Source organism: Chaetodon trifascialis, chromosome 15 (genome assembly GCF_039877785.1).
Source record: "Chaetodon trifascialis isolate fChaTrf1 chromosome 15, fChaTrf1.hap1, whole genome shotgun sequence".
Lineage (NCBI taxonomy): Eukaryota > Metazoa > Chordata > Actinopteri > Chaetodontiformes > Chaetodontidae > Chaetodon > Chaetodon trifascialis.
In genome coordinates, this window is record NC_092070.1 from 1,096,227 (window position 1) to 1,122,909 (window position 26,683).

Genomic DNA, 26,683 nt, shown 5'->3' on the forward strand with positions numbered 1-26,683 from the left:
TAGTCAATGAAAATTGTAGTAACTTTTGAGTAATGCAATTCTACTATTTAACCCAGTCAATATAGTATCTAGTAGTATAGACAAAACCAAAATTTTCAAACAAGGTTGTCATTATTATATTGTTACCTTATAGACTCAAGAATACCGACATTCCAGACAAGAAGACGCTCTGATTTGAGTTTACAACATATTTATTTTACCAAGCAAAGACAGCTGGCCGGCCATCGGCCCCGTTCTGTGTGTCGGTTGTCTGTCGTTAACGTTAACCTACCGCAGCTGCATCTTCTAAATAATGCCACGAGTGGGAACTAATGCCGTGACGTCACCTGCAACTGTGCAGTGCGACCTGATGCAGCCCCTGAAGTGAGACACGGGAAACAGAAATACTGCAAAATAATTATAACAACGCGACTAAACGAGACAAAATAACGCTAGAACATTTCGTCTCGTTTTAGTCAACGAAAATGAAGAAACATTTTAGCAGAGTTTTTATTTTGTAAACCACAATTAGTCTCGTTTTTATTCGTCAACAATATTGCATTATATATTTAGTTATAGTTATCGTCACATGACCAGCATTTACGTTGTGTCTCGTCTCATTTTCGTCACGTGATAAAGGTTCGTTGACGACAATATTTAGTCATAATTTTCGTTGACAAAAGCAACTATATTCATAACTGTATGCTACGATCTTAAGTACGATTAAATGTTAAATCAATGGAATAGTACATTCAAACTTACACTTTGTCTCGGGTAGCAATTTTCTCCCATACCGTTTCTCTCTCCTTCGCTGCCTCAGTGGTGACATATTTACGCCAAAATATGTGCTCATACTCCCCATAGGCTTGCAATAAGACCTCCAACTCCATCGAAGTAAAATAACTTGATCTTTTTTTTTTTTTTTTTTTTTTTTTTTCAGTTGTCATGGTGACTCGTGGTATCAAGGCTCCATTGATGATGGCTTTTCATAGTGGTTGTGCATGCGCACAACTCAAGGTTAACATAGTCAGAGTTGATTGAACTAACTCAGATCAGCTGTTCTGGAACCGGATACTCAGAGTTCCCCATCTCAGAGTAAGTCAACTCAGAGTTCAGGGATAGACTCAGAGTTTGTTGAACCTCCTACCTGGAATACCCCCCTCATCTGAGCATAGGGTATTTATGTTTCGGACCAGTAATTGTTCTCAAGTAAGACGTTTCACTTTATTGTAAGCCATGGATATAGTCTTATGTTTATATCCTCATTTTTAAAATCTTTGTCTGATGTCATGAGCATTTCGTTCAAAATCTAATTCTGTGTCACAAATGTGTTTGAGTCTCTTAAACTGCCCAACAGGTATATTATCAGTCAACCAAAGGGGATAGAAACTGCCTGCCCTGAGAATGGTGTTGTGATCAGTTGGTTTTCTAAATATGGAAGTATGTAAATCTCCATGTCATCTTGTCATTGTCAAGATCTTAAGATCAAGAAAATTGATTTCAGTTAAAGAGAGATCCAGGCTAAACCTTAACATCTGACAACACCCACAGCCTGTCCAAACATTTCTCGTTTATTTTTCTCCTTTTGTATTAACACAAACTCTGTGTTGATGTTTATACTCATACTATACATTGTTAGAAAGCTTCCATCTTCAAGATACAGTCAGAAAAGGAGGAGCAATAAACACCATCACCAGACAAACAACCATGTTTAAAATTGACACAACATTGAGGCAACTCATGCATTATGTCTCTCAGTGAGCCACAGATCAATAACTCTCCGACACTCCCATCCACACGATCGATTGCAGTAAAGATATTCAGTCTAAAACAACATAATAATCCACAGAAACATTGAAGGGCACCATCTTTCCTTCAGCTACTCTTTGGAGTCTCAGGTTTCAAATGACCACTCACTTGACCAATCAAGATCTGCCACATGAAGCCAAGAAACAAGAGAAGCCAATAACAGTCTGAGCTAAACAAAGGTCTTCCTTCTCTTCTCATATGTGAGGATCAGTCTTCACATGTGAGTCCATTGCAGCCAATTTTGAAGATGGCTGATGCTTTGAATAGCCAGTGAAATTCTGCACATGCCAATATGCCACTTCAGTAGGTTGTTTACAGCTCTATATATATATGGCCAAAATATAGGTATAAATACCTAAATAACCTCATATATAAATGTAGATGGCCAAAATTTTGATCTCATGAAAATTAGTATAGATATTTATGTAGATAAAAATAATGTAAATTGCCTTTTTACTTTTTACTCCTAAATATACCATTAGAGAGAACGTGAAAATATTCAGTTTCTGTGGTATTGTTATCAGTTATTATTGAACTTGGACAAGGGTAAGGCTTCATGCTGAGGTCCCGTTGTGTTTTCCAGCTATTGAGTCCCAGATATAGTCATCTACAAGCCTCTATTTGCAAAATAATATTCAGGCAGAAAAAAAACCCTTCTTCAATGTGTTCAAACTTGTATTACTCTGTCAGTAGCACTCAGTGATTCTGACTGCTTGAGATAAAAGTTCAGAGTGCTGCCTTTCAAAAGAGATCAAAACCATGCATGTACTCCTGTACTGTATGCCTGTATGCCTTGGATAGGCGTTTTTGGCACATTTTTACTAGAATGGTAAAGAGTTTGTATAGAACTGCAGAAGTTCTCCCTCTGACCCAGAATAGAAGTGGTATCACCTATGTATATATACGGTGGGGGAAATAATTATTTGATCCCATGCTGATTTTGTAAGTTTACACAGAATATCAACAAAAAAAATCCAGAAAAAACACATTATATGAAGGTTATAAATTGTTCTGCATTTGGTCAAGTGAAGTAAGTATTTGATCCTCAAGCAAAACATGACTTAGTACTTGGTCGGGAAACCCTTGAGGTCGGACGTTTCTTGTAGTTGGTCACCAGGTTTGCACACATCTCAGGAGGGATTTTGGTCCACTCCTCTTTACAGATCCTCTCCAAATTCTTAAGTTTCCGAGGCTGTCACTTGGCAACTTGAGGTTTAGCTCCCTCCACAGATTTTCTATGGGATTAAGGTCTGGAGACTGGCTAGGCCACTCCATGACCTTAATGTTCTTCTTCATAAGACACTCCTTTGTTGCTTTGGCTGTATGTTTTGGGTCATTGTCATGCTGGAAGACCCATCCATGACCCATCTTCAGTGTACTTGTTGAGGGAAGGAGGTTCTCCTCCAAGATTCTACGGTACATGGCCCCGTTCAATGCGGTGAAGTCTTCCTGTACCCTTAGCAGAGAAACAGCCCCAAAGCATGATCTTGCCCCATCCATGCTTGACAGTGAGGATGGTGTTCTTGGGGTCATAGTCAACATTTCTCTGCCTTTAAACATGGCGAGTTGAGTTGATGCCAAAGAGCTCAGTTTTGGTCTCATCTGATCACAGGATATTCTCCCAAGCCTTATCTGAATCTTTCAAGTGTTCACTGGCAAGCTTCAGACGGGCCTGTACATGTGCCTTCTTGAGCAGTGAGACCTTGCGGGCACGGCAGGATCTCAATCCATTATCCGTTTTGTTGGTGACTGTGGTCCCAGCTGCCTTGACATCATTTACAAGCTCCTCCCATGTAGTTCTGGGCTGATCCCTCACCTTTCTGTTGATCATCCTTACCCCACGAGGCGAGATCTTGCATGGAGCTCCAGAGCGAGGGCAATTGATGGTTATTTTGTATTTCTTCCATTTTCGAATAATCACATCAACAGTGGTCTCTTTTTCACCAAGCTTCTTTCTGATGGTCCTTGTAGCCCATTCCAGCCTTGTGCAGGTATACAATCTTGTCCCTGATATCCTTTGACAGTTCTTTGGTCTTGCCCGTGGTGGTGGAGAGGTTTGAATGGAAGAGATTGATTCTGTGACAGATGTTTTTTTTACTTATAACAAGTAGAGATTCAGTTGAGAACTTGAGAACTTTCTTAAAGTGACAACACTAATTTGTCTGCCCCATGGGCACTTAGCTGGTCTGTGAGGGTCAGAATTCTTGCTGGTTGGTAGGATATCAAATAATCAATTTATAATCTTCATATAATGTGTTTTTTCAGGATTTTTTTTGTTGATATTCTGTCTCACTCTTCTGTTAAAATACTCCTACCATAAAAATTATACACCGTTCATTTCTTTGTAAGGGGCAAACTTACAAAATCAGCAGGGGATCAAATAATTATTTCCCCCACTGTATATCATCAGTGTATCTACTCAACCATGTAATGTTTTCCAAGTAGACATTTAGGCTGGAATTCACAGATGTGTCCTCCCCAAATTCCATAAACAGGTTAGAATAATGCCCTTTTTCTTTTTATAGAATTGATTCTGAAACCACAAAGACATTATTGTCCATTGCCTTCGCTAATGGGGCCAGGTAGGGCCCAGTCAGAAATGGAGACATGGGTCCATCTTCCAGTAAGCCCACCACCTACAGGAGGAGCCATAGGGGTCAGGTGCAGTATGGATCGGACAGCGATCCAAGGCAGGGACCTTGGTGGTTTAATCCCCGGACACAGAAACTAGCTTTTGGGACATGGAATGTCACCTGTCTGGTGGGGAAGGTGGTGGAGCTTGTGGAAGAGGTTGAGCAGTACCGACTAGATATAGTTGGGCTCACCTTGACTCATAGTGCATGCTCTTTAACCCAAGTCCTTGAGACGGGTTGGACTCTGTCTCATGCTGGAGTTGCTCACAGTGAGAGGCGGAGGGCAGTGGTAGGCTTACTGATAGCCCCCAGACACTCTGCCTGTACATTGGGGTTTACCCCGGGAGACAAAAGGGTTGCTTCCCTGTGCCTTCGGGTCAGGGAATGGGTCCCGACTGTTGTTTGCGCTTACGTGCCAAACAGCAGTTCAGAGTACTCATTCTTTTTGGAGTCCTTGGGTTTGGTGTTGTATACTACCCTGACTGAGGACTCCATTGTCCTGCTGGGGGACTTCAACGCTCACATGGGCAATGACAGCGTGACCTGGAGGGGCGTGATTGGCCTGATCTGAACCCAAGCAGTGTTTAGTTGCTGGACCTCTGTGCGAGTCGAGGTTTGTCAAAAACTAGCACAATGTTCAAACATAAGGATGTCCAGTGCATTTGGCACCAGAACACCCTAGGTCATAGGTCAATGGTCGATTTTATAGTCGTATGGTTTGGCCTGCAGCCATGTTTTGGACACTCGGCTGAAGAGAGGTGCAGAGCTGTCAACTGATCACCACCTGGTGGTGAGTTGGATCAGATGGCAACCGGTGAGCGAAGTGGTGTGCAGCTGTGGTGGTCGCCAAGACAAGAACTCGGGCATGGGAGGAGTTCGGTGAAGCAATTGAAGAAGGTCGGATCAAAAGAGGTACTGGCAAACCATCCGGCGCCAAGCAGAGCCATGGGCTTGGGGAAGGGTTGTGCAATCTCTGGGGCTGAAATCACAGAGGTAGGTAAGCAAATCCACAGCGGTGGAGCCCAGGTGATGGATGAGATCTGTCCTGAGTATCTCAAGGCTCTGGATGTTGTAGGGCTCTCCTGGTTGACACACCTCTACAACATTGCGTGGTCAGGAGGAGCAATGTGGCTTTCACCCTGGCCATGGAACCATGGACCAGCTCTGTACCCTTGCTAGGGTGCTGGAGGGAGCGTAGAAGTTTGCCAAACCAGTCCACTTGTGTCTTGTGGATCTGGAGAAGGCTTATGACCTTGTTCCCAGGGGTATCCTGTTGGGCACTATCCAGTCCTTGTACCGATGAAGTGTGAGTCTGGTCCGCATAGCCGTAAGTAAGTCAGACCTTATGCTTTTAGTAACATGGCTCCCATATGGGAACCTCATGTGGGCTGACTATATGGACCCCATAAGGGATGTATGTGGGCTAAGAGAGCATGGGCAGGAACCAGGTAACATTATCTGGGACCCATGGTTTCATTAACATGGGCCCCATATGGGAACCCCATGTGAGCAGACTATAGGGGCCCAATGAGGGATATACAGTATGTGTGCTAAGCGGGCATGGGCTATAACTGGTTAACACTCTGTGGGCCCCAGAAGGGATGTATGTGGGCTGAGTGGGCATGGGCTTCATCTGGCTAACACTCTGTGTGTCCCATATGGTTTAAATAATACAGGTCCCATATGGGAACCCCTTGTGGGCTGACTGTGTGGGCCCTATAAGCGATGTATGTGGGCTAAGATGACATGGGCAGGAATCGGATAACATTATCTGGGAACCATATGGTTTTATTAACATGCCCCCCTTTTTTTTTCAATGTTTTCTGGGTCTCTGGGATGCAGCTTCAAAATCTCTTGTTCTTCTTGGAACCAGTGATATCACTAGGGGCTGAAATTGGGATATGTTGGTGTCTTGGGCCCTAGAAACGTGTCTGGTGAGTTTCAGCCTCTCGCCCCAAGACTTTCCTGAGTTTTGGCCCGTGGTCTCCTCACAGACAGGGACCTTAGTGTGGAAAGGCCAAGTCCAGTTACACTGAAACTGACAAGGCACATTCCTGGGGTCTCATAAGCCAACATATTCAGATTTTTTTTGATGATTCGGCTGCTGACATTGCTATTAGAAATTGAATGTTGTCAAGACACTAAGGGCAATCCATACCGTGCCTAAGCACGTTTGACCCCCAAACTTCAATTTGTGTGACAAGTGTGAGTGCTCCTCACCACAGGACCAACTCCACTGTATTTGCCACCTCTCAAGGATCGCTTGGTGCAATTTTTGGTGCTGCAATCATGTCAAGGGCACTACGGCCTGCTTTTTGAGCCTATTTGGGTGGGAGCATTTAGATGCATTAGAAGATCTTCATCATAACTAACAAACTAAAGATCATACATTAACTGAACAAAGATTATGAAAATTAAAAAATATATATTTCTCTCAAAAAATTTCTTTATCAGCTTGTAGACTACATTGTGGGGAAAAACACACAAGTAGGCAACAGTTGTGGGGGAGGAGCACCTGTGGAATGGCTAGGTAGTGGCATGAGGATGATCAGCTACAACAGCAGAATATCCTTATGCCACTGGAATAATAATAGACTTTTTAAATTTTAAACTTTCACAGTAATAATTTTATTTCCTTACTAGCTAAAAGATATAGCCTAATATAGAAGAAAAAATATGTTGATTTATTATTATATTAGCCCTGCGATCGACTGGCGACCGGTCCAGGGTGTACCCCGCCTCTCACCCACTGTCAGCTGGGATAGGCTCCAGCCCCCCACAACCCCGAAAGGGATAGGCGGCATAGAAAGTGGATGGATGGATGGATGGATGGATGGATGGATGGATGGATGGATGGATGGATGGATGGATGGATGGATTATTATATTAGAATTATAGTGTAAATGAATATAACCTATAATAAAAATAATACTAATACTACTACTAATAATAATAATAATAATAATAAAGTCTATTGTTTAAAAAATATGCACAAGTCAATTATTATTATTTTCCAGGAAAAAAGCTAAGTAAACAGGTCATGGCTTTAAATTTAATTATGTTTCATACTTAGAAGATGGACCCCTGACAATGAAAGTATTCAACCATTTCATTATGATTATTATTATTATTATTAGTAGTAGTAGTAGTAGTAGTAGTATTTGGATTTTTTCTTTAATTAAATTATGTATTATCAATAATAATTATTTATCCCTTCATATAACCAATCATTAAAATAATAAAATAATGTCATGTTTTGACAAATGCAATATAATGTTATTTTATAACAAGGCAAATGCTGCGGCCAGCTACATCTCATGGCTTAAAAAAGTTCGATTTTAGGTCATGCGTATTGTAGCCTACCATCTAACGGCCACACTCCGCAGTCTTTTAATTTGAATTTCTTCAAAGCAGTGCCAACAACAGCAGTAGAGGGAGCAGCGGAGGGCGAAGGTAGCAGCAGGTGAGTAGTGTATCTGCCAAGTTGACTATCATGTAAAGTCCTTGTATTAAATGGTCATTATTATCGAATAATTCTAATCCAAGACACTGGGGAAATTTGAACTCCTCTAATGTTTTCGTGAGTGTTTTAGCTAATGATAGCTAATTTTAGTCGCTAGCTAGCTGAGCTGAGCCTACTATTACACTGGTTTAAAAACAGCCCCTCTCGAAATCAAAGGCAGTATAAATGTTTACAGTTTAAACACAAAATGTTTGTGAATCTTCTGATTTTGCCCAACAATGCAAGCTGAATTAGTTCAGCAGCTGCTCATAGCAGCTCTTGTAATTTGTTGCCAAGCTGCTTTTTTTCCTCTTAGTGTGCCTGAGTTAGACAGACATTTGCTAATATTGTATAAAACAAGTTGTGTATTCATTGACAGAGCTAGTGTTACATTAGATTATTATTATTATTGTTTTTTTTTTTCTTTTAATAAAGTCACGTCTTAACCTGCCTGTTGTCTTTGCGGTCAAATCTGACCAAATGACATTTTCTCTTTCTAAATTATGTCATTAATTTCATCTGTTTGTCATAAGATTCCTTGACTTTGTTCACACATGGCATCTGAACACACAAAATGAATTTTGAGATTTTTTTTTTTTTTCAACTTTTGATGTTTTAATGAACTTGTGTACACCCTTAGTCTTCCCAGTCAGAAATGACTGTTCATTTAAAACGAATGGGTGAGATTACAATTAGTGTATAGAGGTGTGTGTGTGTGTGTGTGTGTGTGTGTGTGTGTGTGTGTGTGTGTGTGTGTGTGTGTGTGTGTCTAAATTGACTTCTGTGGCAGCACAATGGCTGAGGCTTCAGATTATTTCTTTGACCATGACACTGATGAGGAGGGGAGAGGGGAGGAAAACGAGATTGAAGATGCCTTTGAAGGAAAGGTGTCAGACGATGAGGATGACACAGAATATGATCAAGATGAAGAGACTACTGATTGGGAACAATCCAGTGTGAAGAGGATGCTCCTGCTGTGGTTAAATTCCATTCAAAGAAAGGGTCTTTGTCCTGGCGTTCATCCCCACCTGAGAGGAGAGGTTGGCTGTCAGCAAAAAATGTCATCAAGAACACTCAATGGTCAAGGTATACCATATCCTGGGTGGATGACGTAAAGTCCTGCTTAAAACTGTTCCTGACAGAGGAAATCCAAACAACAGTCATGAACATGACCAACTTGGAGGAGATATAGGTGTACAACAATGCCTGGGAGGAGGTAGACCGAAAGGACATTCAACCCTACGTGGGTATCTCGATTCTGTCCAGTGTCTACAGATCCAACAATGAATCCACCCTCAGCCTATGGCATAAAGATTCTGTAAGTAAGTAAGAGTCTGCAATCTTTTGAGCCACAATGTCCCTGAAGACTTTTCACTTCCCCAGGTGTTGTATTTCGATGACCAGGACACAAGAGAGTGAGAGATGTTCAAGCATCAGAAGCAAGAGCCACCAGGAAGAGGAAGAGGAAGAGGTGCAAACTGTATGCACCAAGACATGCCAGAACCAGCCTTGTGTGCCACAAATGTAGAGCATCTATTTGCAAGGCACATGCCAAAATTACAACACACTGTCCAACATGTGCATGAAAACACGCAACATGACATATTGTGAATTTTTTTTTTTTCGACTTATCTTTTTTTGCTTTTCATTTTTTCAAAAGGACCAAGAGAAACAGAGAATAAGATTTGTTTTTTGGTTGGGCTTGATTTTGTTCATATGCTTTGTTCTCTACTATATAAATCATACAAGTCAATTTTGATTGGGAACATAGCATTTTGTGTCACTATCTAATAATTTTCAATGGTTTCAAAACAAAAGTCCTTGTTAGACATTGAAACTAGGTAATCTGTGAAACAATAGCACAATATGTCTAACCTAATCTAATATATATACAATATAATGCTCATTGACCACAAATTGGCATGGGTGGGTGGGCGTGGTGGGTCAATGTCAGGCCATAAATAGCAAATGGAAGTTCAAAACTGGTATTGTTCACAAAAATTTGAGTTGATAAAAACATGAAACACAACATTAGGTGATAATATATAAATATTAATGGATTGATAATCAGCTAAAAGGGAACGGTCAATTTTGACAGGGAAGACAAAGGTAATTAACAGAACACAAGACAACAAGAGGGATAATTTAAAACAGTCAGAGTTGATGAAGAGCTAGGATTCTAAATAAAACACCCATGAAGTGCCGTAAAGACCTGTCGGAGGCACTGCGGTATGTGTCTGTGCATGCTGATAATACAGTACAACAGACAACCTCTCTGTGTGCTGTCAGTTACTGATGTGTCGGTTGCGAACGAAACGGCTCTTAGAAGTGAACAATGGGAGCCAGCTCCTGCCTGGGAGCTGGAGCCGGAGCAGGAGCCGCTTTGGGTTTTTTTCTATTTTTTTATCCTGTTCAAGCCGCACATGATTGGTCAACTACATGATGTGTGGTGGCCTCTGTGTGTACGCAATGAGCAGGAGGGGGAAGGGCAGGGGTTAAAAACACAGCACTCACACATACACGTAGAACATACTTACATACGGCCACTCTCACACAGATGGCATTCACTACTGTGCATCTCATACAGTTCAGCAGTATTATATGGTTCAGTATATGAATTTAATTTTGGGCAATAAATCTGTTTCTTCTCACTGCAATAGAGGAAAATATTTCATCCTCTTTATTTGATCCTAATGACTTGCATAAAGTACAGTGTTATATTCAACTTATTAAACTATCCATTGATTTTTATTTTTGTATATTGAAGTATTAGTGTAGTTTGATAATGTTAGAACAGGTAGACAGACACATTGTGTGTATTTTCTGCATAAAGGCTACAGTTCAATATGTTAGCGCATGATATAGCATGGATTTGATGGATAGATCTGACAGTTTAACCATGCTGACATCTAACAGCCATGCAAATGAGGCTTTATTGCAAAAAATCATTAGCTTTTTAAAATCCATAAGCATTTTTACTTTCTCTTTTGACTTGAATTGAGTAAAAAAACAACAACTACTCACTGTTGTCAGTTGGTTTTCATCCGTATTGATCTACTTTTCAAGTGTTACGTACATACATAAGCATGAAACAAACGGCCAAAGACAAGAACAACAAAAAGAAAATAAAGCCTGAGAAATGCCTGATTTATTCTTATTAGACATAATTTACCAACGTATTTTAGATGTCTTTAAATATACTAATTTGCTGTTATCTTAGAAGAATCAGAAAATTTTACTTCAGTAAGAATAAATTAGACATTTCTAAGGCTTATTTTCTTTTGCCTATGTTATTCTTTTTCTTGTATGAGTTAGAAAATAGTATTTTTGGATGTGATTATACCGGTTCAGGGTGTACCCCGCCTCTCGCCCATTGTAGCTGGGATAGGCTCCAGCCCCCCGCAACCCCGAAAGGGATAGGCGGTATAGATAATGGATGGATGGATGGATGTGATTATTCGCAGTAGTCTATATGTTTCTGTGGAAAGTGTATTTGAAAAGTAGATCAATAAGGATGAAACCAACAGACAGCAGTGTGTGGTTACTTGTCACAGTGTGGCTTTTTTTTTGACAGCATAAAAGTCACTTTTATTTATTTAGCTAGTGTAAAGTATGTTGATAGTTTGTTATCAGGCAGCTCCTTTCGTCCTTGCACAGATGCAAGAATGGCCAATCAAAAAGATGGTAAGACCACCATAACCAATTATTTATGGATACTATGGTGACTGGGTCTGGCCACTTCCTGTCAAAAAGAAAAAACACTCCTGAGTGAGTATGTGCACTTCAAGAGCAGGAGAGCACTGACAGTAGTTGTTCAGATACTGCACATGCTCAAAACATGGTTTTCTCCTTTCAGGCTACAATTACAATGTTCTGAGCTCAAGTATGGTTCTGTGTACTCTGATATTATTTGCATTGCATGAGCAGAGATAATCTGCTCTTGATTTTTGACAGTGACATGCCTTCATGTTGAATTGTCAGATAATTCAGGAAAATGACATCATTTTACCATAATGCACCCTTTAAACTCAGGAAACAACACAATTTTTTGGATAGTGAAATCGATTACTTTTATGGCAGTTCAAGGACAAGGAGGAGGAGGATCAAAGCTAGAGTGCAGCAGCATTTCATGAGCCTTGAGACTGTGGAGCAGGCAGATCAGGTGGTTGACCAGGAAGTGCAGTCAGGTGACCAGGAAGTACAAGCTATGGACCAGGAAGTGCAGACGGTGACCAGGAAGTGCAGGTGGTGGAACAGGGAGTACAGGTAATGCTGATGAAGTTGGAAATCTGGAATTTGACTTTGATAGTGAAGTGGATGAGTTGTACATGGCTAGTGACCCTGATGAAGAACTGACCTGTGATTTTGCTGAAGAGAAACCCCACTCTGACGCTAAGAGGAAATTGGCTGAATGGGCAGCTAACTGGCATGTGCCTCATTCTGCACTATCAGAGCTACTAGCTATACCTATACTTTTGGAGCTAGGTGTGGATGTACCTCAGGATCCCTGAACCCTCCTTGGTACATTAAAGAATTGTGATGTCAAAGTGATGGGACAGGGAAGCTACTACCACTTTGGGCTTGCAAGTGCAATACTGTCAGAACATGACAATGGAGCATGAACAGACAACAGATACATTGACTCTTCATGTGAAAGTTGATGGACTGCCTCTTTCTAGGATCTCTAATATGCAGTGGTGGCCTATTTTAGGTCAAATAGTTGAACTACCAAAAGCAAATGTGTTCACATCACAACATCATAGACGTTTTGCAGGTTAGCTAGGTAACATTGCGGTGCAAATACTACTAATCCCTTATTATGGTGAAACAAACAGGCAATGGCACATCCACTCACCAAGCTAAAGTTTAAAAGAAATGCGGTTCTTTTAAGATGGAATGGCTTTCGGAGTGTGTGCAAACAGAAGAACAAGCAGTAAAACTGGGTGAGATTTTTTCTCTTTTGAGTGAGAAAGGTCTGCAAAACGCCATACAGAAATTGTCTTGAAGTGGAACATTTGGACCAGCTGATGTGCATAAAGTCAACGCAAGAAGCAGACAGGGCCATCAACCTAGACAAAGTGTACAACCATTGGAAAAGTGAGGAGGACAGATGGGAAAAATAAGGTGAAATTTAAGTCAGATTTGTGCTTATTCTAGTGTAATTTATTAAGAATTTTCATTTATGGGTATTAATCATTAAATACTGTTACTACAAGATAATTTATGTGTAGTAGAAACGCAAATAAAAAAAAAAATTATATATTTTACAAAGAGCACACGTCATTGTACAAAAATCAAATGTTTTAATGTGAACAAAATTTTATCTCTGAAAGGTGTACATGTCTCAATTCTTCCAGAGCAGGACCCTCACCTAGACCACAGCAGGAACCTCACCCAGACCACAGCAGGACTCTCCCTCACCCAGGCCACAGCAGTACCCTCACACTGGCATATAACACACTACACAGCTCATGAACATCAAGATTTTGTCTTTTTCATTTTAAGTGGGCCAAATCACTTATATTAAAAGTAAACGGAAATTACTGCAGCAATTTGATTCTTTTAATAAGCCATGTAACTTGCTATGATCTCAGGTTTTGGACAGGTGCAATACTGGTGTTTCTGGCCACAGCGTGCACGTCTGATGTTGCTCACAGTGGTCCACAGTGTACTCAGGGAGTTTGTGTGTATGCCCAGACATGAAAAAATTAGAGGAAACATTGCTCAAATGTCTAAAGAAATGCCTGAAGTTGTTGAACTGAAACAGCCCCATGCATCTGGGCCAATGCCAAAAGATTTTTCCATGCATCAGAGTGTTCAGTATAAGATGTGTACACAAAGACACAATAATCTCAAACTGCAGAGGCACCAACTTTTTTGAACTGGAGGGCAGAGTTGCCATTGTGAGGAACATTATGCATTCCACTGGGAAAATGTGGTGTATGAACTTTTTTGAGACAGGGGAATGTTTTTTCAAGTACCCCATTGATTCAACTTCTCTTGGAGTTTGTGTACTGTCAAAACTGTCTGGTCAGCTTGCCAGTGCTACAGTAACAGACTTTACAAAACCACTGTTTTTATTGCCTCTTTGGGATATGTTTGTGGCTTTGCCTCAGCTAGAGAGTACATGACTTGATGAACTTTGCAGGATGTCATCTTTCAGTGTAGTGGAGTTTGTGGATGAAGTTGACCCCAATGGCTGCAAGAAGGTGGACATCATTGTGGTTCAAGGGCACTGATGGAACATGATGCTTGTGCCACCAGTCACATTGCTCAATGTAACCAAGGCCGTGGAAGGGGGCACACCACCAGCCAAAAACTGGATTCTCTGTAATGTGCATGTGATAGGAAATGCAGGTAACAACAGCTTTCCTCATTAGAGTAACTACTGTTCTATTTACTTTACTTATTTAAAGGCTTCTTTGACACCCCAGTTTATTCTTTTTCCAGTCATTTGTTCTCTATAGTGCTGTCCAAACTACTGTAACTGGAGATTTTCATTCCAACCAAGCAGGATCGCACCACACTTGATTCTCAACTCTCAACTCAACTTTATTTATAAAGCACTTTAAAAAACAACCACAGCTGTGACAAAGTGTTACACATAGGAACATAAATAAATAAAATTAATAAATAAACCTAAAATATAAGACAAACAATAAAAACAATAGACACAATAAAACAGGAGCAAGGTCTCAAGCTTGGTCGAAAGCCAAGGAATAAAAATGTGCTTTAAGACGAGTTTTAAAAATGGACAATGAGGGGGCCTGTCTAATGCACAAAGGTAGGTCGTTCCATAATCTTGGGGCAGCGACAGAAAAGGTACGATCCCCTCTGAGCTTCAACTTCAACTTCAACCTCGGTACCTCCAGGAGCAGCTGATCAGCTGACCTGAGGCACCGAGCAGGAGCGTAAAGATGAAGCAGCTCAGAGAGGTAAGGCGGGGCGAGACCATTTAAAGATTTAAAAACAAATAAAAGAATCTTAAAGTGAACTCTAAAATGCACAGGCAACCAGTGGAGGGAGGCCAGGATGGCAGTTATGTGTTCCCTCTTACGTGTTCCAGTCAGGAGACGAGCAGCAGCGTTCTGGACCAACTGGAGACGTGAGAGGGAAGTCTGGCTGACTCCAAAATAAAGTGCGTTATAGTAATCCAGCCAAGAAGTAACAAAGGTTCACAGGGGCCACTGGGTCCAAAACATCAACACCTCCGTTTTCTTTTCATTAAAATTTAAAAAGTTCAGGGCCATCCAGGCTTTGATGTCGTCAAGACATAACAGAAGTTGTTTAATAGAGAAAGCATGTTTTTTCTTCAGTGGCACATATATCTGACTGTCATCAGCATAACAGTGTAAAGAGATGCCATGTTTTCTCAGAATGGAACCCAGAGGAAATAAATACAATGAAAAGAGTAAGGGGCCTAAAATTGAGCCCTGTGGAACCCCATATAGCAGAGGAGCAGAGGAAGATTCAGAAACAGCAATGTTCACACACATAGTTCTGTCTGCCAGATATGACTTAAACCATTCCAGTACACTACCACAGATGCCCACTAGATGCTGCAGCCAAGATACTAAAATATTGTGGTCTACTGTGTCAAAGGCAGCAGTTAGGTCCAGCAAGACAAGAATTACATAGTCACCTGAATCATTAGCCAGGAGGATGTCATTGAAGACCCTGAGTAACGCTGATTCTGTGCTATGTAGAGTTTTGAAAACCAGACTGGAAGACCTCAAGAATATCATGTTCATCCAGAAAGCACTTCAGCTGAGCGTAGACAACTTTCTCTAAGATTTTTGAAATAAAAGGCAGCTTGGAGATGGGCCTGAAATTAGCCACTATCGCAGGGTCAAGGCCAGGTTTCTTTAGCAGGGGTTGCACTACTGCGTGTTTAAAACTTCTGGGGACAACACCAGAAGACAAGCTGCTGTTAATAATGGTAAGGACCAACTGCCCTATACTGCGGAAAACCTCTTTAAAGAAATGAGGAGGGACAGCATCGTGAGGGGAGCCTGATGGCTTAATATGGCTGACCAGATCCTCTAAATATGACAGAGTCACAGGTTCAAACTTATCAAACACAGCCGGGCAGGGAACAGACACAGAGGGGTCAGATGTAGGAGCTGAGATGAGAGCCCTTGTGCAACAACTTTATCAATGAAAAAATGCAGGAAGTTATTGCACAATTCAGGGGATGCTTCAATACCAACAGACTGTGGGGCAGTCGATGGTTTTGAATAACACATGTGGGTTATGGCGATTGCACACAATAATGTCTGACAGGTGTTCTCTTTTGGTCTCTTTGACAGTGTTCTGGTACTTGCGCCAGCAGTCCTTTAAGATTTGAAGTGAGACCTGCAGCTTGTCCTTCTTCCACCTGCGTTCAGCTTTACGGCACTCCCGTCTAGCTGCACGAGTCCTGTCATTTAACCAAGGCTCAGGTGTAGCTTTAGGCTGCCTAGTTTTTAATGGAGCCACAGAGTCCAGAATGGCTTTACAGGAGGAGTGAAACCAAGAACTGAGCTCCTCTGCATCAGGGGGAGTCGAGTCAGAGGGAACACAGAGCTGGTCAAAAGCAGCAAAGAACTGACTGGCAGTGAGAGGCTTAAAAACCCGACAGCGCCAAGCAGGAGCGCCAGATTTGACTGCAGCACAGGAGAAACCAGCATCAAATAACACAGGCAGGTCAGAGAACACACTGTCACAGACCTCCAGGTTAAACACAGACACCCCGTGAGACAGAACCAGGTCTAATGTATGTCCGTGTTCGTGTGTGGGACCAGACACACACACTACGAGATTAAAAGAGTCAAAAAGGCTGAAAAAGTCCTTCACCAGCGGCTTATCCGGACAGCACACATGTATTTTGAAATCCACATCTCATCGTCACACAGCTGATTAGCCGTATCAGGTGTGCTCATGCTTGGCTGGAAAGAAAACCTACAAGCACATGAATCCGTTGCAGATTACACATCTCTGCTTGATATCATGTATGTGCATGCATGTGCTTTCATTGTTGTAAAGACTTAAGGAAATCTATTTCTATTTTAATATCTGCCTCACTGCAATTTTTGTTTCATTTTATTTTACAGCTGCTTATGCATATGCCAGGGTAAAGCTACATCAAGCTGAGCATACAACAGACCTGACAGACATGAAAGATGGTTCGATGGAACAAGTGGTAACACTGTCGCCTCACAGCTAGACGGTCCTGGTTCGACTCTGTTTTTGCCCACTGCTCCTGGTCTGCCATGGAGGAAGGACGTGACGGGATGGGTTAAATGCGGAGAAACTAGTTTCACAATGTGCATGGCGTGTGCAGTTTCCCCCCACTGTAAACTCTGTGTGTGTACGTGTCTAATAAAGCAATGTCTTTCTTTAAAAAGAAAGAGATAGGTGTTCATAGGGGAATGCAGGTTAAAGATAATTTCCTCTAGAAATAATATGGAGGCAGTAAGTATGGTGTACCTTATATGTTCATGTTAACCTCTCTAGGTCATGTGCAAAACTCCAGAGTCAAGCGAGCAAGCAACCAGAATCAAGTGAGCATTCTGATTCAGAGGAACTTCCACCCACTCCCCCAGAAAAACTCCTTTGACCAGCCCCACTGCTCGAGTCACATGCTCCACTGTCCAGCAGGTCCCCAGCCCCACTGCTCAACAAGTTGTCACCAACTCTGCCCAGAGAGTTGCCAGCCCCACTTGTGAAGCTATGTTCTCTAAACTTCTTACACTTATAGGAGTTTAGAGAAGGAGAACCAACGGGTTCATAGTAAGATGTTAAATGCCCTGCTAATGAAGCAAGTTGCATCACTGATAGAGGTTCCTGAAGGAGTGGTCCTCTCTCTGAACACTCAAGCTGATGTTGAGGCTCTTGATGAGAAACTAGAGGACCGCAGTCTAATGTCTGCTGTTGTAAGTTAACATTTATTTCTTAACTTTTTTATGTATTGCATTATATGGAATTACATAATGACTTTGTAAACCTGCATGTAAACCTTTTTTTTCTGTCCTTTTGGCCCTAGGTTTCCATGGTGGCAGATATAAGAGGCAGACTGCAAATGTGGGTAGTCTTTATATCATGAAGTGAATTGTCCTGGGAAGGTTGAGGTGTAACAATTACTGCAAATACTTGGTAAATGAATCTTTTCTTGAACTTAGAATCCATACTGATTTTCCATTATATCTGTCATACTTCTGCCAGTATGTCCATGAAATTGGCCATGGTTTCATTCTAAGTGGTGTTAAAAAACAAAAAAAACAAAAAAATGCTGTTTGTAATGTTAGCTGATATATTCTTGACCCAAAATTGTTTTACAGAGGCTCTTAAGAAGACCGCAATGACAGCAAAAGTGAACCAACAAGAAGCTGAGAGGGCACTCTCTAAGTGGTTCACCGGGGCAAGAGACAGAGGAGGACAGAGGGTGTCAAAGACAACTTAAGTATTTAAGAAACCATTCCCTTTTATTATGCTATTCTTTTATTAAGTGCTGCTTTGAGAAAGTGAAGAAACTTTTCTTTTATTAGGCTGTTCTGTTATTAAGTGCTGTTTTCATGGTTCCAAGCATGTTTATGATGCTTTCATAGCTTGTTAAATAAAGTTGAATTTAAAAAGATAGTAGTCTCACTGTGTGCTCTAATGTTCTCTCTGCTATTGAAATAGTTAATTTATTTGTGTTGTGCTGCTACTCAGATTTGCCTGAGGCAATAATATATAAGTGTAAACATGTAAAAATGCTGTGTCACGTTAACAGTAGTTTGTCTGTGAATGAGGGAGGCATGCATCAACTTTTATTGTGGTCAGTGGGGTAGCATTGATCAAGGATGGACAATACAGCCCACAAATGGTTGGTATATATGATAAATTTACAAGAAAAAATGTTAGTCTATTCCAGGGGTCCAGTATGACTGCAGGTTTTCATTCCCACCAAGCAAGAGCACGCCTGATGCGGCCAATCCACTGTGATTGTCAAGTCTGATTTCCTCCTGCTTGGTTGTAAATGAAAACCTGCACTCACACTGGACCCCTGCAAGAGACTAACATTCTTTTCATGTGAATTTATTTTTGACCGACTGTGCAGTATCTGTTTTGCACTAGAATTTACTAGATGGGGTTTTAGTTATACCTTTTATGTAAATGTGTACATCTACTGTCCAGTGTGAAATCCACTGTGTGCAATCTGCGTGGGGCCAACATGGGCCTTCCCTAACTACGAGTGTAAATCTGCGTAAAATTCATGGGGCTCTATTTTCGACTCCACCGCCAGCACGGCGCAGGCGCGGCACAAAGTCAGGTCCGCTGCGCCGATGGGGCGTGGTGGCGCAGACTTTGGTATTTTCTTGCACTGCGCCACTGGTGCATCTTCTCCCCCTTCTCATCTCAGTCCCACCCAGCAGCGCAACTCGGAAATACGGAGGGGAGAAGGCGTGGAGTGGGTTTGAAACAGACGAGTCAGATTTTCACTAATCACAGCAGCTAACCTTTAATCAACCTCGCCTAACCTTTAAGAACGCCGCTGGCAAGGTGGATGGAAAGTTTCGAGGATGACTGGCCCTACGTTTACGCGTAACAGGGTATTTTGGAAAACGGATATTTTGGCCCATCGTAACATCGTGCACACAACATCATTATCAAAAATGTTGTCGTTTACATGAACCCGGATAAACACGCGGTCGAGCGCATCAGAACTATGGCAAACCTATGGGCGCGAGTGTAAATATAGGTTGCTCACATAACGTTAAGTATTCAGTGGCATGTTGTGACGTTTCAGAACCAAAAATGCTGTTTAACCCTGTTTACACACCGACAAAAAAACGGCGTTTTCAGAAATCTCCACTTTGGCCAGAGTTTTTAAAAATGATTGTTTTCCATGAAAAAAATAAAAAATAAATGCATGAAAACATATGTGTTTTCCCTGAATGTAAACGGGGTCTGAGACCACACAGGAAAGTGTCCGATGCCCAAACTTCTCCCAGGAGGAGACTGACATCACTTATGTCTCATGACATCCGTTTGTATTACTTTGCACACCCGTTTGTATATACTGTTTATTTTTTCTCAGTATATATATATATTGTTTTACATTCTGTTCTATATTTTGTGGTATATTTTGTTGATATGTATATATTCTCAATATAAATATTTTGTTTTTATATTTGCTTATATATATATATATATATATATATATATATATATATATATATATATATATAGTTCTCTCTCTTTTCTTTCTTTTCTAATTTTATTCTAATTCTATTCTTGTAAGGAGCACTGCAACAAAAACAATTTCCCCTCGGGGATAAAAGGATTTCTGATTCTGATTCTGATGTCTAAATATGAGGTCCTTAGATGGTAAATCCGTGGCCTCCTCCTCATCCTCCTCAAAGCAATGATGTACTCCATCTTTGTAGATAACAAGCATTACAATGATAACATTTGCATTTGGAATGAAATGACATGGGTAATAGCGGACAACGATCTTCACTTACGTTTTTTCCATGTGTCTGTCTCTCTCTGTTGCTCGAGTGCTCTGAGATAGATGCAGTATATATGCTCTGTAGGAGGTCACAGCTGTTTCTGATTGGCACAGTGACGTTAATTGATTAGTTTGCATCCCAGTTTCACCTGTGTACATTCGGTCAGGGTGAGTGACCAATACGCGTGCCGAATGTGCTTGCCGAATGCGATGTGGTCAGATGAGATGCTGATCAAAATATAGGTCTGACTGTATGTGCTGACTCAGACAGTTGCATTGAATCGTGGCTGTCGCTAATTATTGATCGCAGTGAAATGCCAGACACTGTGGAAACCTGACTGTAAGGTGTTGGTGACGACTCCGTCGGTTTATGAAAATACACTTGCCCGGTGGTGCACCGCTGGCGCACAGAGTTGACCAAGTCTGGGGTGGCAAGCTTTCAGCACACTTTTACGCCACCGGTGTGGACCAAAATGGTCGAAAATCCCATTGCGTCGGCTCATTATGCCGACACCTTCCCCCTACTGCGCCGCAACGCCCATCCTGGTGCACCTCTGTACGTTTCGGTTTACCAAAATACCAAGTGTGCTGTGCACCTGCCTGCGCTGCGCAAAAATACTACTGCGCCGTGCTGGCGGCGCAGTCAAAAATAGAGCCCATTGGGTTAAGTTGAAATGGGCCCATTATAGAACTTGTTAACAATCCCACTTGCAACCTTTGTTTTCCCCATGTAGTACCCACATAGAACTTGAAACTAGGACCAGACTGGGTCCTGCGTATGTTGCCCAGTTGGGGCCCACTTAACACCTACTCTAATCCTGCATGAAACCCACATGGGCAATTAGCATGGGGCCACCATGGAACCTACAGACAATCCAACTTGCAACCCATTTTTGCCCACATAGAACTTGAAGCTGGGACCAAGATGGGCCCTGCATATGTTGTCCATTTAGGGCCCACTTAACACCTAGCCTAATCCTACTTGAAACCATCCATCAATCCATCCATCCATCCATCCATCCATCCATCCATCCATCCATCCATCCATTTTCTATTCCCGACTATCCCTTTCAGGGTTGCGGGGGGGATGCAGCCTATCCCAGCTGTCATTGGGCGAAAGGCGTGGTACACCCTGAACTGGTCGCCAGCCGATTGCAGGGCAACATACAAAGACAAACAGTCATTCATGCTCACACTCACACCTAAGGACAATTTAGAGTCACCAGTTAACCTAATGAGCATGTTTTTAGTCTGTGGGAGGAAGCCGGAGTGCCCGGAGAGAACCCACGCATGCACAGGAAGAACATGCAAACTTCACACAGAAAGGCCCCACCCGACCTGGGGATCGAACCGGCAACCTTCTTGCTGTGAGGCACGTGCACTACCTGCTGCTCCACCCCCTACTTGAAACCCACATGGGCAATTAGCATGTGGCCACCATGGAACCCGCGGACAATCCCACTTGCAACCCATATTTCAGCCCATGTTTTGCCCATAGAGTACCGAGATAGAACTTGAAGCTGGGACCAAGATGGGTCCTTCGTATGTTGCCCAGTTGGGGTCCACTTAAGACCTAGTCTAATCCTGCATGAAACCCACATGGGCACTGGGCATGGGGCCACCATGGAACCCGCAGACAATCCCATATGAGGCCCATCAGACAATCCCATATGGAGCCCGTTTTTCAGCCTGTTTATTACCCACGTGTGCCCCACGTACAAATGTTGGCGGGGGGGTGGTTGCAGTGATGCAGGTGCTCAAACAGTCTGTTGAAGTCCAGTGAAGAGGGAGCTAAGCCGGAAGGCGAAGCTCTCAACCCTCACCTATGGTGATGAACTATGGGTAATGACTGAGAGAACAAGATTAGGAATACAGGTGACCAAAATGAGTTTCCTCTGCAGGGTGTCTGGGCTTAGCCTTAGAGATAGAGTGAGGAGCTTGGACATCCGGACAGGGCTCGGAGTTGAGCTGCTGCTTCTCCATGTCAAGGAGAACCAGCTGAAGTGGTTCGGGCATCTGGTGAGGATGCCTCCTGGACGTCTCCCCAGGGAGGTGTTCTGGGCATGTCTGTCAGGGAGGAGACACACTGGAGGGATTATGTCTCTCCGCTGGCCTGGGAACGCCTTAAGATCCCTCAGCAGGAAGTGGCTGGGGAGAGGGCTGTCTGGCCTTCCTTGCTGAGGCTGCTGCCACTGCAACCTGGACACAGATAAACAGAAGATGATGAGTACAAGATCTATGCAATGTAATTATGGCATGCAATAAGAATCCTTAAATTATTATGTCTAATCTAATTAAATATTATGAATGTAAACCATCCCTTTACGAAGAAAATATCTGGAGTTGACTCCCCCACTGCATTCCAGTTAGCAAGTTTCATGTTACAAGACAAAAAGTCTGTGTTGCAACTGTCCCACTGTTACTTGTGTACTCGCCATAACAACATGGCTTTTTCCTGTGACTAACTGGCCAATGAAAACTTGGCCAACTAGGACTGTTCTCACAATTTAGTCAACTATTACAGGGTAACCTGAGCTGGAGGAGTCTATTTTTATTCTGTAGGCACCCAAAGAATTTTCAGTTTAATGGCAAAATAACTTAATCAGCAGAGCAGTTCATGGACATAAATATTTAGAAAGAGAATATTTTTCTCGGGTAAACATATTACAGCTCTGGCTTTAGTCTTTGCAGCTACAATATGAATAATAGAACTACAAAGAGCACATACACAGACTGACAAAAAATTTGAAAAAAATATTTACATTTGTTTTTTGTGTCACCAGTTTGCTATGATGACGATCTGACAGATGGCCTTTTCCGAACACTGTACCGACTCTGCAGTAACTTTCCTCACACCTGCACTATCTTCATCACCATAGAGAAAAGGTAAGCTCCAAATTCAGTCAGGACAACTTTATGTCAATTATATTTATTAATACTGCATAAATTACATTTGGTAGTATGGCTCTGTTATGGGACCTCCCTTCCCTTACACATCCTTACATGAAAGGCCTGAAGCAGAGAGCCCCTCTCTGTTCTTGCATGTGCCTACATGGAAAGTCTATAGAAGGGAGAGTAGCAGCAAAGACCCCATGGGGACCAGAATGGAGGAGGCATTAATGACAGCAGAAATGACACTGATTAAGTCGGACATAGCTTGCAGAGGAAGCAGAGAGGGTAAACAGGCTATGACAGCTTAAATATAGTGCCATGTTTGAGATGTGCCAAAAGGGTGCAAGCAGAGAATCAGCTGAGCTGTCAGCTGATCTGAGCTGGTTTGAGATCAGCTGAGCCATCAGTCAATAAAGCTAGAATGCAAATTGAGCTTGAGCTCCATGGCCTGCTTGACTTTGTGCTATGCTTCGTCAGATGAAAATACTTATTGTCATCATACAGCTGTTAGAATTGAAATTACATTTTATATCTACTCTGGTCAGAGACAAAAGTACTGTGTGTTTTTTTATGCATGGATGGCACAGACACTGTAACATAAGAGTTATGCTAGAAAATAAACGGTTCAAATGACATGTTAAGTCATTTTGGAAATCAAGGCCAAATTCAAAGGCAGAATGAAAAGTCATAAAGAAAGCAAAGTGGGGATAACTGCATATCCTCAGACAGTCTCCCCGGGAAGTCTTTCGTAGTGTTATACTTATTTGTTCCTGTGAAAAGTGACCAATGTATTTGTGTCAGGAATGAAAAGACAGCTAAGCACAGCTCTGACTGCTTTGTCACCTCTGCACAGCTGGCCAGTCTAAGCGTGAAGTGGATGTGAATGTCGGATTTTCAGTTTCTGGAAGTAACATAAATGCTTGGATACAAAGCTAAATCAGAAAGGTATTTGGGGAGGAGGTCTCCAAAGCTATACAGTGCAATTGGAAATTATTTACACCCCTTCACTTTCCCCACATTTTATGTTACAGCCTTTTTCCAAAATGGATTAAATTCAAAAAGTGTTGTTTTTTTTTTGTTTTTTGTTTTGTTTTGTTTTTTGTTTTTTAGAAATCTTTGCAGTTTTATTAAAACAGGTGCATCCTGTTTCCACCGATCATCCTTAAGATGTTTCGACAACTCGACTGGAGTCCACCTGTCGTAAATTCCACTGACTGGACATGATTTGGAAAAGCACACACCTGTCTATATAAGGTCCCAGTGCATGTCAGAGCAGAAACCAAGCCATGAAGTCAGAGGAATTGTCTGTCAACCTCCGAGACAGGATTGTATTGAGGCACAGATTTGCAGAAGGGTACAAAAAATTTCCGTACCATTAAAGGTCCTGAAGAGCACAGTGGTCTCCAACATTCATAAATGGAAGAAGTTTGGAACCACTAGGACTGTTCCTAGAGCTGACTGCCCAGCCAAACTGAGCAACTGGGGGAGAAGGGCCTTGGTCAGAAAGGTGACCAAGAACCTGGTGGTCACTCTGACAGAGCACCAGTGTTCCTCTGTGGAGATGGAAGAAGGACAACCATCTCTGCAGCACTCCACCAATCAGGCCTTTATGGTAGAGTGGCCAGACAGAAGCATCCACTAATTACACATTATATTCCAGTATATCAAGTGTAACACCATGAAATTTTCATGTAAATCAAATGATTCACATAAGACTTACTTCCTGTTGCTAGTAGGTGGCACAGTCACTATGAAGTGAAGTTTGGGGCAGATTGGACAGTATATATCTGAATTCAGCAACTTCCTATTTGAGGGGAAATGGTGAAATTCACTCTGCCTGCACGCTGTTCAGGTTGATCAGATTAACTCCCGAGGAGGAGATATCAGTCTGTGCTATTTCTGACACATGCACCAGGTAGGTGAGTTTTCCAGCTTCCCTGGCTCCTCAATAACAACTGCCGGGGCAATGCTGTTCAAAACAAAACTCACAATCTCCACAATAAAGCGTCATTGAGGTTTTCAGGCTTTTGTGTCCAAATTTGAGGTGGATCTGGTCAACCCACTCAGATAAGTGCATCAAAGTGCTGTTGAAGTTTAGTTCCATTTTTTACTCTTAATCTCCTCACAGAGCAGGTTCAGGTGCCGGGTAAACTTGCGTAAAGGACTGTGTCACGGGGATACCAGGATCCAAATGCAGCGCTGACACATGTGAGTCTCTCAGATACTGTGGTACAGAGGGGTCACAGAAACAGAAGATGCTGTGGTACATCGGGGTCACAGAAACAGGGGTCTTTACGGGAAAACAGGAGCAGCAGACAAGGTCAAAGACAGGCTGGGTCGAAACCGGGAAATCTGTCCGAAGGTTAATGCTGGAGAGTCTTGCATGAGAGCTAAGGACAATCTGACGAAGAGTGAGTGTGAAGAAGAAGAAGAAGAAGAAGAAGAAGAAGAAGAAGAAGAAGAAGAAGAAACTGTACTTTATTAATCACACACAACAATGCAATGCACTACATGCACACACGTCATGCTTATGTGAAATTAATTCTTCACCACCATCAGAATGGTGGTGTTCCCTTGGGATGGCGGAAGACCGGTAACAAAATCCAAGGAGACCTCACCCTCTCCTCAATGTCCCAGGTGACGGGGTTCACCAGACAGGAAGCGGGTAGAATGGATGTGGGCCCTGCCATCCTCTCCTCCCTCTCCTGGAACTGACGAGACAAGGCTTGATGTTCCGGGAACCCGGACGAAAGGATAGGGAGAAGTTGAAGCGGGTGAAGAACAGAGACCACCTGGCCTGCCTGTAATTCACTCTCGTGCTGTGCGGATATATTCCAAGTTCTTGTGGCCGGTCCAGACCTGGAAGGGTGTCTTCGTCCCCTCCAGCCAGTGGCGCCACTTCTCCAACGCCATCTTGACCACCAGCAGTTCTCGGTTGCCAATGTCATAGTTTCTCTCTGCGGGAGACAGGCGTCGCAAGAAGAAGGCACAGGGATGGAGCTTCTGGTCAGTGGCTGACCACTGAGACAGCACTGCCCCCACTCCGACGTCTGAAGCATCCACCTCGACGACAAACTGGCGCTCCGGATCAGGCAGTTGGAGAATGGGTGCTGATGTGAACCGGGCCTTGAGAGTCTGGAAAGCCTTCTCAGCCATGGGAGTCCACAGAAAGGTCATCTTCGAGGACGTGAGAGTTGTGAGGGGGGGCCGCAATGGAGCTGTAGTTCCGAATGAACCATCTATAGAAATTGGCAAACCCCAGGAATCGCTGTAGCTGCTTGCGGGTATCGGGAACTGGCCAGGAGGTGACGGCAGAGACCTTGGCTGGGTCCATCTGAATACTGTCTTTACCCATGATGTACCCCAGGAAGGAGACGGAAGGGGGTGGAACTT

General features: G+C 42.5%; 1 protein-coding gene across 3 annotated transcripts in view; it reads left to right on the forward strand.

The window, feature by feature from the left end:
• mettl22 (methyltransferase 22, Kin17 lysine) overlaps positions 1-26,683 on the forward strand; it is a 179,005-nt gene that overhangs the window by 121,745 nt on the left and 30,577 nt on the right. For all 3 annotated transcript variants that reach the window (XM_070980235.1, XM_070980237.1, XM_070980236.1), the window contains one exon: positions 23,182-23,284. In XM_070980235.1, coding sequence (XP_070836336.1) covers positions 23,182-23,284 — 103 coding nt within the window. The remainder of the gene's footprint in view (positions 1-23,181; positions 23,285-26,683) is intronic.